This window comes from Macrosteles quadrilineatus, unplaced genomic scaffold, assembly GCF_028750875.1.
Source record: "Macrosteles quadrilineatus isolate MER2022 unplaced genomic scaffold, UCM_ALF_1.0 Scaffold_1__1_contigs__length_201487025, whole genome shotgun sequence".
Lineage (NCBI taxonomy): Eukaryota > Metazoa > Arthropoda > Insecta > Hemiptera > Cicadellidae > Macrosteles > Macrosteles quadrilineatus.
The window spans coordinates 19,906,097-19,927,210 of record NW_026542594.1 but is presented as its reverse complement, the minus strand read 5'-3'; the positions used below and the strand labels follow the sequence as shown (position 1 = coordinate 19,927,210).

The 21,114-nt window shown below is 34.6% G+C and overlaps 1 protein-coding gene across 2 annotated transcripts in view; it reads left to right on the top strand.

The window, feature by feature from the left end:
- LOC129004750 (mRNA export factor Gle1) overlaps window positions 1-21,114 on the top strand; it is a 99,931-nt gene that overhangs the window by 77,158 nt on the left and 1,659 nt on the right. For both annotated transcript variants that reach the window (XM_054433365.1, XM_054433374.1), the window contains exons 12-13: window positions 3,948-4,144; window positions 12,366-12,505. In XM_054433365.1, the coding sequence (XP_054289340.1) occupies window positions 3,948-4,144; window positions 12,366-12,505 (337 nt within the window). The remainder of the gene's footprint in view (window positions 1-3,947; window positions 4,145-12,365; window positions 12,506-21,114) is intronic.

The following is a 21,114-nucleotide window of genomic DNA, read 5'->3' as shown; positions in this document are numbered from 1 at the left end:
ATTCAGACCCTAATTCCAAAATTTAGTTAACCTTGCGCTGGATTTTGAGATAAATATTGCAAACCCACAACGGACCGTTCCAGTTCTCCCTTATCTTTACCGCATATCTCTCTTATCTCCAAGACTACAGACTGCGCAATGAAGGAGGGTCTCGTGCCTATGCCTAATCTGATGAAGAATGAGCAAGAGCAATCGTACATTTGTTTTTTAATTGTGGTGTAAAACTTTTTAATTTATGTTTATATGTTATTTAATTTCTTGTTATGTGAGTTTGAATTTAGTATGGTAGCCATTTCAGAAGAAAGTATTAAAATAATTTGAGATGTTAAGATTATGAAGAAATGTCATTTCTTTAACAGAAATACTTAGATAACTTCTCAAAATGACTTCTAAATTGTTATTTATTTTGCGAATGCAAACAAGCATCTGTTTCGTAAATATAATTAAATTATTTCGTTTATTACGATTGTGTTGGTGTACATTACTACCGATATGTCGAACTATTGACAAGAATGCCACATTTAGCTACCCCATTCAGTTTTTCATATTTAAAAATCATATCTTACAAACAGAACTTTCCAAATTAAACATCAAAATTATTTAACTGACCTTTACCCTATAGAATCAGGAATCCCCAAAGGAAGCGTGCTTGAACCATACTTGTATATTCCCTATACATCGGACCTACCAGAAATTGTAAACACTATGGTTGCCACATTTGCGGATGATATGACCATTTTATCTGTCCACGACAAACTGGTTCAAACTACAGCAAATTTACAGTTAAACTTGGATGAAATTTCACATTGGTTTAAAACACAGAGGTTCAAAATTTATGAAAATAAATCAGAAAACATTACTTTTACCCTAAATCTGGCTACATGTCCTCCGGACATTGTTCCATGAACAATATTCACCACCCTAAAGTAACAGAAATAAAATACTTGGGCATGCACTTAGATGCAAAGCTTAATTTGAAGGCACATATCTGGACTAAAAGACAATATCAAATTTAAAAATAACGAAGCTTAATTGTCTTCTTGGATCTAAATCAAAACTTAGTACACAAAATAATGTTACTTTACAGAAAAGTTATGAAACCAATTTGGACTTATGGGATCCAACTTTGGGGATCATCAAGTACATCAAAACATTGAAATTTTTCAACGATACCAATCAAAATTGCTACGTAAAATTGTCAACGCAACGCACCTTGGTTTGTTACCAACAGAACACTTCATAATAATCTTAGAATTTGAAAAGTCAAAGAAGAAATTACAAAATCTAGTGAAAAAAGATTATCAAATTGGAAAATCATTCAAAATCGTCTTATACAAAACAACTTTTGCAAAACTTGACAGCTAGCCTGACCATACTACTGGAACGAATTTCACGCGGTTGGTAGGCCTACCAAATGAAAGATATTTTCCTGTAGATGTGATGAATCCCTTTATAAATTAAAATAGGCTCAAAAATAAACACAAGAAACGAATTTAAAATTAAAAAAATAACTTGGGCCGTATGGGTTGCCATGTAGGTAACGAAATAACAACTAAATGTAAACAGAAAATAAAACCAAATAGAAGAAATTCCATTTACATGTCTTATTTATAGCATAGGGTAAATATAGATAAGTTGGAAAAATACATACTTTTGGTCAAGTTTCCGACCACAGGGCGAGCTCTCATCTTGCACTAAATTTATTGGACAATCACAACACCATTTACAGACTGAAGCGACTTACGATATTAAACCTCCCATTCAGATTCGGCTGTGTTATCAAAATTATCTTTGTTAGCTAGTGTTGAGAGTGGTAAATCACTATACTTTTAATGTTGTATTATTGTTAATGTATTTGCTTATTTGTCTACTTTTGAAACAGACTGTAAATTAAATAAAGTTGAAACCCGATTAAGCTACAACCCATTTAATAGTATATTTCGTCCCTAGGGCCAAAAATAAGGTTTTGCCGGCTCGAGATAGTTTTTAAGTTCTCGACTTCGTCTCGATCGAGAGCTGCAAAACCATTTAGGTCCGTGGTACGAACGCTATTTTGCACCACAGTATACCCTATTGCCACTATTCACCTCTATAATAAATGCACACTGATGGTCAACACAACTACAACTTTAAGGTTATGTGAAGAAATAATTCGAGGAATCAGCAAAAATAAAAATAAATAGTTGCTAGGCAACGGTGACAATAAAATAATTCTATTGCAATGCTATGGATACTGATTGTGCATTTAATATGCATTCATGTTTTAAGTAAGTAAGCGGGCAGCTAATTTTGCGGCCCTAGGGACCTGCTCGGTCCCCAAATAACGATGACAGCTGGCATGGCCAGCAAAACGTAACTTTCAGCCACCAATTAACGTATGTAGAACCACTAAAACATTATAGTGTGGTGAAAAAAAATTATACATACTTTCGATACATGCGATTGCATACAATCGAAGCTCATTACTGAGTTTAAATCAGCTGATTTTCACTTCCTAGGGAGAAAAGAGTGAAAAGACCTACTTTAAGCTCTTTAAATACGGCTGTTTTTGCTGCAGTATGACTCAGCGTTTGCAGTATGCCTCAGTGTTTTAATAAATATTTGATAGTTAATTTGTCGATAGTGTAATGCAGGTTTATCTTATATAATTCATTACAATGACCAACCACCAAACCACATACACTTCAGATTCAGTTAAGCCTAAAATTATTCAAAGATCCCGTGGGTGATAACATAGGTACCAAAAAGATATTTTTTAGATTTTAAGATGAAAAATTAACTGATGAAGAAGCGGATGAAGCAACAGTCTGATCTAGAGTTAAGTTCACAAGAACAGTGGGAATGAAGCTAGTAATGCCTCTCACATTGAACAGATCCAAAACTGGGTTCCTAGGCAAGACTAGTAACTTTCCGTAGAACGAAGACGAGTATTGGTGTTACCTTCGAACTTACCATTCCCGGAGCTCACATTGAGCATACACCATACCGGAGCTCACAATGAGCATACACACTTCCGGAGCTCACATTGTGCATACACACTGCCGGAGCTCACATTGAGCATACACACTGCCGGAGCTCACATTGACCATACACACTTCCGGAGCTCAGGTCGACTTACATACCGGAGCTCACATTGCATTACAAAATCCAAGTTGTGAATTTTAATCAAACCTTGAGTTTTAAGTGTCCACAGTTAAGTACAAGACATCTTTTAAAAAAGTGACATATATTTTCTTTAAATAACCTCTCCTTCTACCGGAGCTCACATTACTGTGTAATACCATGGAGCTCACATTGGTTGCCAAACGCGTATGTGTGTGTGTGTGTGTGTGTGTGTGTGCGTAAAGACCATAACTTGAGTAATTTTTTTTAGATTTTGATAAAATTTGGTTTGAAGGTGTAAGGCGAGATAAACTTAAATGAGTTTGCAAACCAGCATGATCGGACCATTGGAACGGGGTTTTATGGGGTAAAAACGGGTTTTTCTCTTTTTTCCCCCATAAAACACCAAATTTATCAATTTTTCTCCAAAACTTTTTAGAGAGCTTAAAAAAGCAAATAAATTAGTATATCAAAGTGTTTTTGTAAGGTTATTGGTTACGGAGAAAATTAAAAGAATTGTTCATTTAAAATTCCAATGTTATTTTATGGAGAATATTGTAAAATTTTGTAATTGGCTTGTTTATGGATATATTTTTATCAAACTTGGCATATGTATTTATTTTATACTAAGCTATTAATATTTTAATAAAAAACACACTTTATTAGTTCCCTGTAGCAGCATACCTAGGTACTCGTTACACATAAATGTTAATTTAATAGATTAATTGGAAAACCAATCCAGGCAAATGGTAATTCACTTAGTCGGCAGGTTTGCTGCAGCGGGGGTATTTTAATGTATAATCTGTTCCGCTCATATCTAAAAGTCCTTCCATTGTTCTACACAGGATGTTAGGATATCAGTACACGGAGGATGGCAAGGTAGAGCCACAGAACAAATTTCTACGCAGAATGTCCGGTGTGATGCGGTTGTACGCTGCCATCTTGGTTACGCCACTCAAGCGCTCCCTAGCATCCAGGTCCATGTCACACCCCTACGGCATGCAGGAAGCATGGCGATGGCTGGCGGCATCACTCAATCTTAGTGAGTTAAACTTGTAAATACTCGTCTCGATTCTACAATTGCAAAACCTTCCATGGAATACTGAAATAATTGCTTCTCAGCACCTTTGTTTTTATGTTCCACCTTCACATCTTAGGGTGCTAGGTCTCACTCTGAACAGTTTTTCACATTACCTCAGGATATGTTTTGAGGGTCACAGCATTGTCACATTGATACAATCCATTGGTGATTGGCAGGACTTAAACCGAAGTCCTGCTTTCTACTACAAGACTAAATCAACCCCCTAGGCCCTTGTGGTTTTTAGGATTGGGATGCAAATAAACATAGATTTAAGTTGAGATTTAAAAAATGTCTATAATTATTAAATTAAACATTGGAAGTCACAGTAAAAATCCTTAAATCAAACCTGCAGATAATTTTTAGTTGTTTTCCTGCCAATCACTAGTCCTACTCATCCAATCTTGTCATCAATACAGAGGTTTTAATTGGAAAATTGGAAGTGGTCAGTATGGTTTTCCCTGGGAAACTAAAAGTACTTTTATTAAGCACTAGAGAACCTGGCACATAGAATCGAGTGCAATCTAGGCACAGTTTATGTGAGGAGAAAAACTTTTTTTGGTCATTTTTTAAAATTTTGCGTTTTCTGGTATTTCGGTTTTGTTGGTAAAGATGGAGATGTTGGAAGGCCTAATTGCTTTTGCAGTTTACTGTCATTTTTTTGTAAAGTCGGTAGGGTAAATGATTCTCTTTGATAAGTTAATTTTTGGTTCAAGGATTTTAAATTTTATTTTCTATACAGTAAAATCTATATTTTGGTTGATTGAAAATGTTGCGTGCACCATGCGTGTGTATCAACATGTACATGGTTCCATGACCAAACAGTGTTTTAGCGAATTTCCCTATAGGGAAGTAGCTATTACCGTAGGTCTCATGGTAAGACCTAGTCCTGGGACCGATTTAATTTTTCATTTTGATGTCCCCAGAGGCCAAAAACACCATAGTAGTGATGGTCAAAACCAGAAATTTTGAATCTCGAAACCAAAACCGAGACTTAAAAAAATCGAATCCCGAATCTCGAAACTTGAACGCGAAACTTTTTAGTTTCTTGGTCAAGGTTGCTAAAAAATAAAAAATACAGGTAATGATAACATTTTCATTATGGTTATGAGATTATGCGATCAAAACTGAAAGAGATTGACTCCTAATCCAGATATAGGTAATAACATAAATGTGACACATAAACAAAATAACATTTTTGTTAAACAACTAACATTAAAATAGCCTAAATGAAACTCTTGACATTGAAATAAACATAAACATTACATTAATCAGAACATTTAGTGATCAATATTTCTTTTTTTAAATAAATATCGATATGAAACCGAATTCTAAGCTGTTCCAGTATTTAAGATGCCTTTTGCAGTTCAGAATACAATTTAATTGTTTCATTAGTGTTAATGGAGATGTGTTTGCTCGATTGCTACTAGCTTGTGTGTAAACAATGTTAATAATAATGACACAAAAATGTCATGATTTTCTAAAATATAAGTGCCAAAACTTCCTATTTCGAAACTTTTGAATCTCAAAACTCGGTGATTGAATCTCGAAACTGAAACTTTTCCAAAGTTTTGATGGTTTTGAGATTTGAGATTTGGTTTTGACACATCACTACACCATAGTACCCTTTTTTTAATTTATTTTTAATGACTGATGTATTTCAACACTAAGGTCATGGTCACAGTCTTTCACAATGTTATTAAATCTAATATGTAAACAAAGAAAATTAATACAATCACATGTTTAAATTTTAACTAAATGTATCTTGACTTGGAAAATTATATAATTAAGGATATCGTTATACCAATGGTTTTAATTATTAATTTTGTCTTACTTCTTGGATCTTATCATAAATTGGGTTTAAATTTTGTGTTTGCATTATGTTAAGGATGTTGCTTTCATTTTTTCTTGTTGCTAGATATATATGTAATTCTTTTTTTACATTCATCCTTTCTCCTTTTTATTCATATTTTAAAATTTTGACACTATCTTCAATTTTTCCATAACTACTATGGTTATGTGATAAAATGTGTTCCGCGTACATTGATTTTTGAGTTGTCATGTTGTTGGATTTTACTGATTGAATGTGTTCTTTGAATCGGCAAGAAATTGATCGCCCTGTTTGTCCGATATAAAATTTAGAACAATAATTTTTAATTGATTTGGTATATTCCTGGTTTTTCATATTTATTCATTGGTTGCCGATTATTGTTGGACATTTGTTGTATTAATCTGAAGGAGTTATTTCTTGTTCTATAACTAATTTTGAATTTTGACTTGTCACATGTTTTTCTTAATGGTTTATCGATCGAGGTACTGAATGGGAGACATATAAAGTCTTTTTTCTGTTTTTCTTCTTCATTCTTGAGTTTTTGTTTTTTGATTTTGTAAATTTTCTTGTTTATTAAATTAAGGTTATAGCCATTGGCTTTTGCTATGTTTTCAATCATTGATTTTTCAGTTTCATAGTCTTGTCTAGTCATTGGAATTTGGAGCATTCTGGGTATCGGTGAATTAAAACTTGCCATTTTGTGTTGCCATGGGGCGTTGGAATTTATTGGTATAACGAGGTCTGTTTGGGTTTCTTTTCTATAAACTTTGAATAAATGTTTTGAATTATTTCTTGTAATTTTCAAGTCTAAAAAGTTGATACTATGTGTTTGTATTTCTATTGTAAATTTTATTTGGTTAGATATTGTGTTTAAGTAAAGATATATATATATATACTAGCTGACCCGGCGAACTTCGTATCGCCTGAGTTATAGGTTTCCCCTAAGACAGACCGATGGAAAGAAAGTACCGTTACGTTTAATTTTCAAGATGATCTCGTTCGCATCGCTCAATCACGTCCTGGTTGAAGTTCGTTCGCTACGCTCACTCACCTTTGGGTTGGAGCTCGTTCGCTACGCTCACTCACCTTTAGGTTGGAGCTCGTTCGCTGCGCTCACTTGCCTTCAGGTTAGCTCGTTCGCTGCGCTCACTTGCCTTCAGGATAGCTCGTTCGCTACGCTCACTCGCCTCCAGGTTGAAGTTCGTTCGCTACGCTCACTCACCTTTTGGTTGCAAATTAGCTGTTGTCATAAATGTAAAAGAAATAATAGTGCTGCACCCTGTTGGTAATCCTTGTAACTTTAATGCTATTGAACATCATAGAACAGAACCAACTTGTTTAATTGAAACAGCTGTTAAGATTCATTAATTCCATTTCTCATAAGGTTAACATGGGAAACTCCAGAGCCACTGGGGCGGAGCCCTTTTAAGAATTTCGAAACGGGAAATAGTTTACGTCCGATTCGCATACCTACAGAATTTACACACCAAATTTCATAACGATCGGTGAAGTCGTTCCGGAGAAGTTTGTAGACAAACACTGTGACACGAGAATTTTATATATTAGATATATATATACCGGGTGTCCCACGAAGGGGTTTAAACGTTTGATTTTATATTACGTGCCCATTCATGCACCAAACCTTTTTAAACTTTACACAGTTTACAAAGTAGGTTCTAAAAATATTCTGGAAAAATTTCAACTCCCTAACCTTAGTAGAAACAAAATGGCGGCTTATTGACAAATTTACCAATGTGCTTTCTATAAAAACTACTTTCATGATTTATTATTAGTTATTTATTTATTATTATTATTTATTAGTTATTTGATTAATTTTTAGTTTTCCATTTGGCTATGTTCTAATTTTTTCTTTTTTTAAAGTCATATTGCCCTGGAAAGTAACAATAAAAATATTTTATAAAAAAAAAAATACCTTTTTTAATGTTTTAAAGTAACTTTTTCAATATGCCGCCATTTTGTTTCTTCTAAGGTTAGGGAGTTGAAATTTTTCCAGAATATTTTTAAAACCTACCTTGTAAACTGTGTAAAGTTTCAAAAAGTTCGGTGTATGAATGGGCGCGTAATATAAAATCAAACGTTTAAACCCCTTCGTGGGACACCCTATATATGTCCATCCGCACGATAACTTGAGTAATTTTTGTCCGATTTTGATTAAATTTGGTTTGAAGGTGTAGGCAAGATAAACTTGAATGAGTTCGCGAACCAGCATGATCGGACTAAGGGAACGGGGGTTTATGGGGGGTTTTATGTGGTAAAAATAGGGTTTTCCCATTTTTGACCCTAAAAACACAAAATTTCACAATTTCTTTCCAAACCATTTTGTAGAGCTTAAAAAAACTAATAATTTAGTATATTGAAGCGTTATTATGCGCCTAATTGTTACGGATAAAATTTTAAAAAAATTTTATTTTAAAATTCCCATGTTATTCTTATGGAGAATAAGTCAACTGTTGTAGTTTGCTTGTTTATAAACATATTTTGATAAAATTTGGAAAATACATTAATTTCTTACTAAACTAGAGTACCTTTTAACATTTTACATAAAAAAAAACTTTTTTACCCTCCCTGTTGCAGAAAACCTAAGTACTCGTTAAACTAATTCTGTTCAAATAGGGAACAAATGTGATATTTTTAAGGAGACATTTTAGTGTAAATCCAATCAGGCAAATAGAAATTCGCTAAGTCTGCAGGTTTGCTGCGGCGGGGGTATTTTTTTTTCTTTTTAGCGAATTTCCCTATAGGGAAGTAGCTATTACCGTAGGTCTTTTTATCCCCGATATGCTTAAGGAAAGCTATGAATTCTTGTTCAGATGCCAGACCTCTCATTTTCTTTGTTAAGTTGAGTTGCTTGATCTCATGCCATACTGTTTGAGGTATTACTGGTAGGGCCTGCCCGTACCACCTACAGTATACTAGAAAATTACAGAATGGAGTACAAAAGAAATTTCATTCCAATGGATACCAATTTTGCATTTTATTACATAACTAGCTGTGTACCCGTTCTACGTACAGGTTGAATAAAATACAGTACAAGCAATAGAATGAGGCATCTTATTACGTCAAGTATAAATTTAAGCATTTAATTTACAGTATTAATACAAAGAAAGAGTTATAACTAACACAATAGTAAGTACAGTGCATTAAAAAGAAATACTATATGGAAATAATGACAGTTAAACTATTAAACATAACGATAATAATATGACATTTTTATAAAAAATTACAATAAAACTCTTAACGGGTAGTTGCTAGGAATTAATGGAATTATTCAATTATTGGGATGATTACAAATTCCCCATCTGTGAGAATCTCTGCTTCAATGATGTATCACTGGAGACTCTGAATTCGAAGACGCGTCCCATTACACAATTTTGCTGGATGTTAGTTTCTTAGCAGCATCACTGGAGCTCCACCACCTTCATGGTGAGTTCATAAGCAGACAAGCCGGGTGCTAATACTGAGTCGATAAACTCTGCCGGGTAGTTTACAGTATCGTCCCCTCTCAGGACGGTGTTCACTGATTTATACGTACGTTCTTTATATGAGAATATTATACGTTCTTTAATGTGGAAGAGAGCCATGGCCTCAACGTTTATCTGCGTTGCTTGCTCGTTTTTAGGTGTCAGAATTGCACAATCACAAGCCAGGCACTATCCATGTTAAGTAGTTCATGAACTTCTGGGAAGACACTGGTTATCAGGTTTTCTTGTGATCTGACAACACCAAGTGAAGGAGGCAATTATTATCATATTTATATTTTCTAATGTTCTGTCTCCATTCTTCATTAGAATCTCTATGAATTCCTCAGCTCCACGTTGATCAATGCAAACAGCTTTCGTATTTAATGTGAATGAGAGGCGTTCTTTGGTTGGCCACAAAGTGGATCGCTTCAGAGATACATTGATCTCGTCAGCCCTCCTCCACGCACCCGAACAGTAGGGTTAGAGTTTGTCTTAAGTCACCAGAAAACATCACAGTCACCGTTACTTCTCCATGGTGGTTGGACTGTTTCTAATCGTTCAATGTCCCGTCCAATGCTTCAAATAGAAATAAGTTAGAAATAACCAAAACACCATTTACTGTCTTCACTGAGAATAGCAACTTCCTAAGGACGTAACTCTTGGATAAAATGTAAAATTGTATATAGTATAATATTAAAACATGTTATATAAATATCACAGATCAAGATATCCAGAGTTTTGTGTTAGGTGTGAAATATTCCAGGAACAGCTGATATTATTTAATTTACAATAGATCACTTGACTTGTATGGTAAAACTTAAAACAAAATTAGTCTAGTACCGCAAAAAATTGGGGTTTTGAGCGTTTGTTATTTTATTACCAATGGATGTAGACACGTTTTAAGTAGACCTAATTAAAAACCTTCTCATGCATGTGTCGAAATAGATTCATCATAATCTGTTTTCTCATTTTACCAGAGAAGAGAGACTGAAATTAAGATAACATGCATTTTGGCTTTCCTATAGTATGAAACAAAAAAATAACTGAAACATTTATGATTCCACGCAATGTATAGACAAAACTCTAATTTTATTTATATAGATACATAAGGTGTATTATTGAGCTGTGGGAAAAATATGTCTGTCAATATGCAGAGTCTTTTTTTCAAACATTACATTATTGTACGAGGCTTGTCCAGAAAGTAAGTACTGTTTCCTTCTACCTCTGGCACAGCGCTAACAACGATGTTACGCGCATGCACACTAGTCTCCTTCGTTCATTGTTGAACAGCTGATGCAATTACGGCAAAATTGAGTTGTGTTTACATTAGTTAGTGTGCACTCAAAATTTTTGAAAAAATCTCTGTTCCCGCAGACTGTGAAGTACGTTCTTTAATAGGATTTTTGAATGCAAGGAACGTGAAGCCTGCTGAAGTTCATTGCCGACTTACAGAAGTTTATGGAGGAAAAATTATCAGTGATGGAATGTTAAGAAAATGGATTCGGCAATTCAATGATGGGTCAACTAATGTTCATGACGAGGCTCGCAGCGGGCAGCCATCTGTTGTAAGTCAGGAATTGGTTGAAAAAGTGAATGAAAAAATTTGTGAAAACGAAAACAGACGTTTCACCATAAGAATGCTTTCTGATGAATTCCCACAAATTTCAAAATCTCCTTCCCATGATACTGTGGTTAATCGCTTGAATTATCGCAAGATGTATTCCCGCTGGGTTGCGAAAATGCTTACAGCAATGTTTCTCTTCAATGGCATCTTTCTGTGAAGAGGGTACATAAAAAAATTTGGCTCCTCGCTATGACAAATGTCAACAATGGTGGAAACTATGTAGAAAAATAGAAAGATATCCTCTTCTAGAAATAAAATTATCTTTATGGTTTTTTTCCAGAACGGTACTTACTTTTTGGGCAAGCCTCGTATTATTGAGGAAAAGCCATTGTTGATGTCTAGTTTTGGAGGCTGTTGTATAGTTTTTTACACAATGTGCTGGTGCGGTCAACCTAATGTTGAACAATGGGGTTGTTCCACAATCCCATTCTTGCGAGACTGTGGTTGATGGAAATTGTTGTTAATTAAATTTGAAGAATAAGTAGTTGGTGGTCCATGAGATGTCTTTATAACTTAATTAAACGTAGGTAAACTGAGAATGAAGATAATTTAAAGGTAAATGAATAAATGATGTAAGTTACAGTATTTGTAATAGTAGCTTAACTAGCGTGCCGAATTCTAACGTGACATTTTTGTTCTAACATGTTAGTTTCATTTGAACATAACAGAAAAAAAATATTCTAAATGTAGGTTAGTACTGTAAAAAAAACAATTTTTTTATACCCTATAAAATCACATCACATAGCCTCTAGAGCATAAAATTAAGACTTTGACTTTTTTGTCTCGCAAACCCTTAAGTAATCTAATCTTTGAAACTGTATATTCCAATTCAAAACCATCTATACAGTATTCAAAGTGTTAATTTGCAAGTTGTTATCAAGATTATAACTACATTTAATATTTTAGCAAGGGTACAGTTTGCAAGACTAAAGTATTTAAAGGTTTGGAGTTTGGAATAAAAATTACATGTTTTTGCTTGTTATGGAATCCTTGCATATTATTCATTTAGCCCAGTTATTGTCTCTGTTAAAGGGTTTATTCATTATGCACAAATTCTATTTGGGACAAAAGTCCAATCTTCAATGTGTGTGGGTATAACTTTAATCAAAATTATCTTTTCTTAAGTCATAGCTGCTATTCACTAGATAACCACGACAGGAGAATCCATTTAACAAACAGGACATAGCTCCTAAAGTCTTAAGACTTAAATTTTTCAAAGTATAGTTTTATTTTGTTTTCTGTGTTCAGAACCCCGTCCTGACATCAGTGCTACACTCATCTTGGATTTCCTAGAAGTCACCGGATTTCTGTTCTTTCGTATCTACGGTCTTCAGTTCACCAAATTGCTTCACGTCTTGTGTGCTGATTACTTCCCACTCATTGAAAAGGTAAGATTAAAATTGAATTTTATTTGTTTAATTTTATTAATTTCGCTTATTTACCCACAGTAATCTTTTGTCTTGTTCGCAATAACTTTATATCAGATTTTTACTTGTTTTACCCAAATGTTTTTAAACTCCCAATGAAATTGGTTGGAAAGATTCAGTTTTGCCATTCTGCTAATATTTTCATTTTAAGCCTATTTTCTACCAAGAAAAGCACAGTATGAACAATGAATACAAACCTCTATTAAGAAGCGCTATGCCTTTGTTAAAGATTCAGTCTGGGAATATTTGAATTCTGACTCCTCGCTTGGTCCAAAACGTCCCGCCGACACAATAGGCTTCCGCCAGAGGTGCCCAACCCCCCCAAACCCAGAGGCGCAATCCCCCCCCCCCACCAATTTATCTGACAATTTTCCCTTTACATCATAAAACGAGCATTTCAAGTATTTAGTAAACTTGAGGTAAAGAAAAACAAATTTGCTGATAATCAAAATTAAATGATTATTAGGAAACGTCATTTAACAATACATCATTATATCTAACTAATGGACAAATTAGAAGTTTTTCAATTTAAAATTCAGAATATGTATTGTCAGCCAACATGTGCTCAGTATTGCAATAGACAACGTCTTTAAAACGTTCAACAACATACTCGGTGAATTACTCTACTCCAACACAGTACTGTAACTGTACAAGTACCAACCAAGTACAAATATATTAGGTAGCGTCAATTTTTACTGGGCTTAAGAATTCAAACCGCTTTAATTGAATTAATAATACTTTGGCAAAAAGTATGCTGTTTCAAAATTATAGGCAGAATCATGAAAAAGGACAGACTTGTTGCTCGCCACTCCCAGGCTGCCTTCTACAAAAATCGCCGGGCAAAATACCTACAATACCTTAATTAATTGCCCCCAGTACAAAAGGTTTTTGGGACGAAGTAATCTTATAATTCACTTTGATAGCCCCAGGATTGCCTTTTATGACTAATAATAGTAGAAACGCATCTTGTCAGACAATCCTTAATAATATATATGTACCAAATTTTAGTGTCGAATTTTACTTGCTAAATATGTTCTGGTGGTTCTTTAACTCCACTATCGTCAGGCTTACAAAAGGATCCACTTCTGGAGGTGTTGTCAGAATATGTTAAACACGAAACGATAACAGAGATAGGCCTATCAATTCACGCGTGTATGTATATTGGGGAGGATGTCGAAGTTGGACAACGTTAAACGTGGACTACGTTAAAAGCAGACACCGCCTCAATCAGACAACGATAAAAGCAGACAAAGACGAACATGGACACATTCAAATGTGTCCAAGCTTAACGTTGCACGCAAACGACGAACCTGGACACATTCATAAGTTGTCCAGGGGTGGCGTTGCACGACACGACGAATCTGGACACATTCAAATGTGTCCAAGTTTAACGTTGCATGCAAACGACGAACCTGGACAAGTTTTTAAGTTGTCCAGGGTTGTCGTTTGCGTGCAACGTTACCCTTGGACACATTCAAATGTGTCCAAGTTTAACGTTGCATGCAAACGACGAACCTGGACAAGTTTTTAAGTTGTCCAGGGGTGGCGTTGCACGACACGACGAATCTGGACACATTCAAATGTGTCCAAGTTTAACATTGCACGCAAACGACGAACCTGGACACTCTTAGTTTTTGAACAGACTGTACACCAGGCTCATCAAATTCTCAGTCTCGCTCGGTTCGGTTGATAAACTCTGAATGAGCTTCCTAAAACAGAAATGCCGTGAATACGCCTTATTGTTACAAGGCTTCTTTCTAACACATTGTTACTAATACACTGTGTTGTAGTGACTCATAGTCCGCGAAACACATTGCACATTATAAATTCGGAAATTTAATTGCATGTTTATTTGGTCGTTGTAAATGTTTGCTGGATATTAATAAAAAAATAAAACTTATGGGACCTGGATACACCGTGTCCCAAATGGATGGTTCAAATCTACAGCTTTTGTTAAATATACGTGTTGCTAAGTGTCGTAGAAAATTTAATTTAGGCTCATTTTAAAACTGCCATATTTAAGTGATTTTTAGTGCCCTTCAATAGTAATTAGCTGTCCATTGTTTTTGGCACGCTTGAATCTTCAAAACATATATTTGCAATATGGAGCTGCGGCTGAAATTAAAATTTGTTAATGGTTTATAGAAACGCAAGAAACGAAATATGTGGAGTGTTTTTGTCTGGGGGTTTGGCCTTGGTTTTTCAATGACTATTTAACCGCCCGTGCTCCGCCACGGGAATATTGTCAGCAATAAAAGCAATAATAATTAACAAATACTGTTTAGATCGTATTTTATTTAGGGGTTATTTAATTTTTTACATGAAATAGAACTGATAGTTTGCCTGTATAAACTATTTTATGTTAATCAACCCGAAATATTATTTTAACCAAATGAATGTTTTATATTAATTCGACTTTCATTTGAAAAATAAATAGTATACGAACTGGGCAATGCTGATAACCTAATAAGCAGCTATTTATGATATTTAGATAATTTGCTCAAGTATATTCCAATCTTCGTCGTTATTTTTTTCATTACATTTGTTGTATGGAATAAAGATAGTCACTTAGCCTACATGTAAATCACGCATCAGCAGTTGGTCGCATTTCACGAATCTCTGACCCATACTGTGAGTAAAAGCTGTGTTTACGTCGTATATATAAAGTTGGGCATACTTTGTTCAATGTTAGAGGGTATCAACGGTACAATTTGATGGAAAAGGAGTCGTGGATTTTAAAACTATGTAGACTACCAGTCTACCACTACCAGAAAGGTGTTGATTCAAGTGAGACTTAGAACTGGCCATTTCAAATGCAGATTTGTATTATATTTTACTCAAATAGTTTTTTGTCTCTTTTGACCCTTAATACTTTTTTATAGTCGCTGTCGATAAGATTTTCCATAAACTCAAAATGTTGATAAGGAGTTCATTTTACCTTCCCCTTGTGACAACATAAGGAAAAAATATTTGTGTCCCAGTTAGTCTGTTCTGACTCAAAATTCATAGATTTGCAGTACTGACAAATCCAATCTAATGACCCCAATTTAAAAAAATGGTATTTTTTAGAAGGGACTTGCAGAGCACATTTAACACCATCACTGCTCTTTACCTCTTTAGATCGATGGCTCTCTACATGTTTTTTTGTTCTGTATGTCTCTTTACGCCCGGATAATGATTACTTTTTCTTTTTATTTTTGTACTTTTCACATCATGGGGTTAATGATAAAGTTTTTTAACGCCATAATGACCCGAGTCAACATTGCCATTAAACGTCAAGTCAGATACTTCTTCGCCAGAACCGAAATCGTAAGTCACAGTTTCTCAAGCAACTTCCCTGTGTAGGCCTACTCGAACAAATATAGTTAGGGTATAGTTCACTGATAAATTGTAGTTCCAAATATCCCAGCGTACTCGCCATCTCGAGAAGGTAAAGTTTGGTACCACTGAACGTCTAACACTGATCTTGAGTAAGATTCGTCACCTACTATAAAATGTTTGTATGTTTCCCACTCATTAGCAATTATATGTACAACTTGCAAGCGGATTTCCCCATGATTATTCTGGTGGCCGTAGAGAATAAATTATATTGATCAAAACAATAAGTTTCCGTTCCCTACTATGGGTATTATTTCACATTCCATACTCAAACTTAAACTCAATTACCACTTTTCTTCAGATCACTTTGCAGGAAAACTAAAACATTTCAAAAATAAGTTAACAAATACACTTTCCTTGATCAAAATCGAGTGTTTATAAACATAAACTCCAAGTTTAATAATTGCATACTGAAAGTGAGGTTATAAAGATAATAACAAATGTCTGACAAACATTAAACAGCTGACGAATAATTTATAAACTGTGTATTATATTGAGATAACAGTGTTACAACTGTGTATTAAATATATATATTGAACGAATGTATCAGTCGTCAACCTCTAACATGGATAAACTAACAAAATGAAGCAAACCGATGCCTTAGATTTTAACGTTTTCGTGGCAAAACTGCAATAGAGCAGTCAAATTGTTATGGATTATTTAATTATGTGTAAATGGATCCTGTTCGACTAAACCTGTTTCACAATGTGCAGTCTATCGTATCCTACGATCACATATCGTACCTAGAAATAATAATACTGATTCGTTTGAGGATTATTTGAACAAAGCAGCAAAATAGCAGTGATACACAATGACAACATATCAGGCGTGTATTTGAGATCGTTAGTGAATCCACTACAGGTAATACTTTGCAAAATCGTTACGGAACTATAACTACCCCCGCCACAACGAACCTGCAGACTAAAAGCTACTTTACTTTAGTCTGACTGTGTTGTCAATAAAATATCTCCTTAAAAATGAAATATTTATTCCCTATTACTATAACATTAGTTTAACGAGTTTTTATGTATGCTGCTACAGGGAAGGCTGTAAGGTGTTTTTATAGTTCAATGTTGACAGTATAGTATAAATAAATACATTTTCCAAATTTGATAAAATTTTGTTTATAAACAAGCAAACAACAACTTATTCTCCACAAGAGTACTCTCCTAGGGCTCTGCCCTGTCTGCCTTAAACGTTTCTACGTTATTCTTATGAATACGCTTAATATTGGAATTTTCAAATGTATAACGTAATTTATTATATTATATCGTATAAATTTATACGAAGAGTAATTTGAAAATAATCAGGCTGCTGATCTATCGAAATTGTGTTTATTTATTCGTTGGTTCTTTTCATTCAGTATATCTATGGAACATAATAATTATTCTCTCTCGTTGCGAAGCACGGATATAGCACGGACGTAGGGGGTGGTGAAGAAAATAATAAAGGTGAGCAGTGTTGAGTGTGGGAATTGATTAATGTATCTGCAATGCTAAATGCTATGGGAAGAGACTGTAGACTGTAGGTTAAAATGGTTACGAAGCACGAATCGATACATATTTTCGATACATGCAATCGTTTACAATAGAAATTTACAACTGAGTTGACAACAGCTGATTTTTACTCCATAGAGGCTAAAAATGATTCTTACTCCCTAAAGAGTAAAAATGCTACTTAAGACCCGCAACGCATGCATTAAAAACGACTGTTTTTATGTAGTATGGCAAAAACAATATATTATGAACCCTTGATGATTCCGCTCAATTTTGTGGATGCTTCTGCAAACGCCACCTAGTAGTTTAAGCCTACCATTGTCAAATGGCCACCTCAGCATACAAAAGTGTCATCATGAAATGGCTAACAAAATACTAAAAGCTTTTTGGTTATTAGAATTTGTAAGAAAATTGTAGTGGAACATATAAACTTAGTTCCAGATCATAACAGATGTTGCATTTGAGACTAAATCTTTAGGATGCTGTTTGACTTCTGGCCAATTAATCATACATTTAAATAGCTCATAATGTATTTGGAAGAATTAATAAATATTTACCACTAGGCCTTCCATTGTAGCGAGAGAAGTGTCTTGCTTGCCCACTCAACCACAAAAATGAACAACTTAAATAAGTAAAATTAATTATGAGAAATATCAGATTCCAAATATATACTTTCAATCCTAGCCAAAAAACAGTAACTAACTGAGAGAAACTTATCTTACACATTGGACAAAAACAGCGTGGAAGTTCAAGAATAGACTTATCAAAGAATTTATTTCCCTCTCCCAAAACGTAAAAAAAATTTTTGTTTACAAATACCGCAACAATTTCAATCACGTTTTGAAATAAAAGCCAAACCAAGTGACATTAAAAAAAAATTGTCCTTACATAACGGATTTAATTAATCGCAAGTGCAGAATGTGTAACCGCAAATGAAATTGAATAACTTGGCATCATCCAGGTCAGGAACCGGAGATTCTTTGTGTATCAAATAGTTCCTGATTTTTGATAACCGGGAAAAACATTGAATCAGTGTTGTTTAGGGCTGGGAAACTTACATTTTTTTAAATCATTGTCGTCACTAACTTACACAAATTAGGTTTCCACTCATTGGCGGCGCTTACTGATTTTATATGTACTTTGCTATGGTGAAACCGTAGCAAATTCCTTAACTAATTAAATTCTGCATTTTCGTGTGTATGTCTGTTTGTAACGCATTAACGCCTTTATTACTCAGTGTTTCACGAAAAAGTCAAGAGCACTTTTGTTAATGAAAATGTCAAATTGGATAAAGTGTTCAATGGTGAGGACTACACTATCGCCGTGCGTAGAATGGGCACTTAGCTAGTTTTAAATAAACACGATTTACACGTAAAACAAGGTATATATGTTTTATAGGTTAACTAGAGTTCCAGATTAATAGTTTAGTTTACCTTAAACATGATTGTTTTATTTTCGTTAGACATATTTTTAATGAGATGCAGTAAGAAAACTAACCTCTTAACACTTGGATAAATATGCTCCAGACTCAAGAGCATAAAGTAAAGACTATGACATTTTTTTGCAAGTCCTTAAAATCAGCATTATAAAATACATTATACAGCAGAAAATCACATCTTAGAGTCTTCGGAGTGTTTATTTGCAGTTTTATGTATACAAAAATATGTACTTATTTCTAACAGTAGATTTATTATCAGTGGAATTCATTAGTTTTGAATGAACGTAACCTTTTTTGGCCTAACACAAAACTGTATGATGCGTCTAATTGGTAGAGGAAATCCGATGTTAAATATAGGCCAATAAACTATCAAATATGTGATTAACCGTTATAACATCAAGTCTTAGGCCTATAATATGGTGCAGCTTTAAAAATGATAATACTGTAATGATACCATTTTTAAATGCATAATTTTTATGTTGGTAATTTTTACTGTGTCAATAATGCGAGTTTATTTAGGCATACAATGGTTTTCAATTACTTTTGTGCAGTAACACAAAATGTGTGAAAATGTGCAAATAGCACCGATACTTTTTAAATAAACCTGAACTACTATTTATTTTTTATTAAGTCACGTTTGAAGATAGAAGCTACGTTTCATATTAGTTATGTATGGACAACATATAAAATATTTACCTGCTAATAAATAGAAAGTCTGGTCTTAAAATACACACATTCCAATCAAATATAATTTTATGTGAAATGAAGAGGCTTGAAAACCAAACAGATATTTTGAAATAGTCGCCCGAAACTATATTAGGATTGACAAAGTAAGACGTATATGTAATCTTATTAATACTGTCATGATTATTTCATTTATATTTAATCCATAATGTCCTGAAAATTAAAAATAATACTAAGCTATGAAAACAGAAAAAAGTATAGTTCAACTGATCTGAAATATTGGCGACGAACATGGACAACGTAAAACGAAAGCCTGAGGGATGCATTTTCTTTATCCTAAAGGCGGTTCCAGACATGCGCCAGTCACCAAGCACGAAATATTAACGTTCAGCGATTTAGTTGTATTGCTATTCACCGATTAAAAAGTAGACTCATACTACACACAGAGCAAGTGTTAGTTTTTCCGTCCGTAGGGAATAGAAAATATTCGTTTACTTTTAATTATGCAAAAATACCGACTATGTGCAACACTACGTCACAGTGGTGGATAGTTGTACGAAAATGTAACCGTAAAATCTGAAAACAGCCAGCTTTATTACCTTAAAAATACGGGATATTGTAGTGAATCTATCCACTAGTGTGACGTCATGAACCTTCAGCATGGCGTGTTTTTCTAGTGGGGCCTTGGTCGAAATCCCAAACAATGGACTTTGACAGGTAGAATGTACAGTCAGGTCCCAAAACAAGAGACTTAAGACAAATGTCCAGATTCGTCGTTGCACGACACGACGAAACTGGACACATTCAAATGTGTCCAAGCTTAACGTTGCACGCAAACGACGAACCTGGACACATTTATAAGTTGTCCAGGGGTGGCGTTGCACGACACGACGAATCTGGACACATTCAAATGTGTCCAAGTTTAACGTTGCATGCAAACGACGAACCTGGACAAGTTTTTAAGTTGTCCAGGGGTGGCGTTGCACGACACGACGAATCTGGACACATTCAAATGTGTCCAAGGGTAACGTTGCACGCAAACGACAACCCTGGAAACTTAATCTGTCCAACTTTAACGTTGTCCGCGTGTGTCGTTGTCCAAGTTCGGCGCGGTCCCGTATATTGCCGCGGGCAGGACTGAAAGTAAACTGAATCAGGTTATGACGGAAAGACGTGGTTTCTGGATTGTCGTCTGTGTTATCAAAAGCTGATATTGCACTAATTGTAGTGACGGAGGAGAGTGTTAAAAATATAATGGGATTCATGCAGAGAGCACAGAATAGAAATAGAGGGGCTACGTATATCCAGCAAGCATTGCAGGCAGTGTAGCCAATCCCCCACCACTTATACGGGCAAGTGGCGGCAACTGCTGCATATAGCGGTAGATCACCTTTTCCAAATGTACGATGATTTGACACACTTAGAGTAGACTTAAAATTACCAAATTTGGCACAGCTACTATAAATTAGTGCTTCTCACTGACAGTAAGGTTGGAATATAAAAAATTAATTTTATTGTAATTTTAACAGCCGTTAAAACCCAAAGAAATTATTAAATTATGAATTAGAACATGA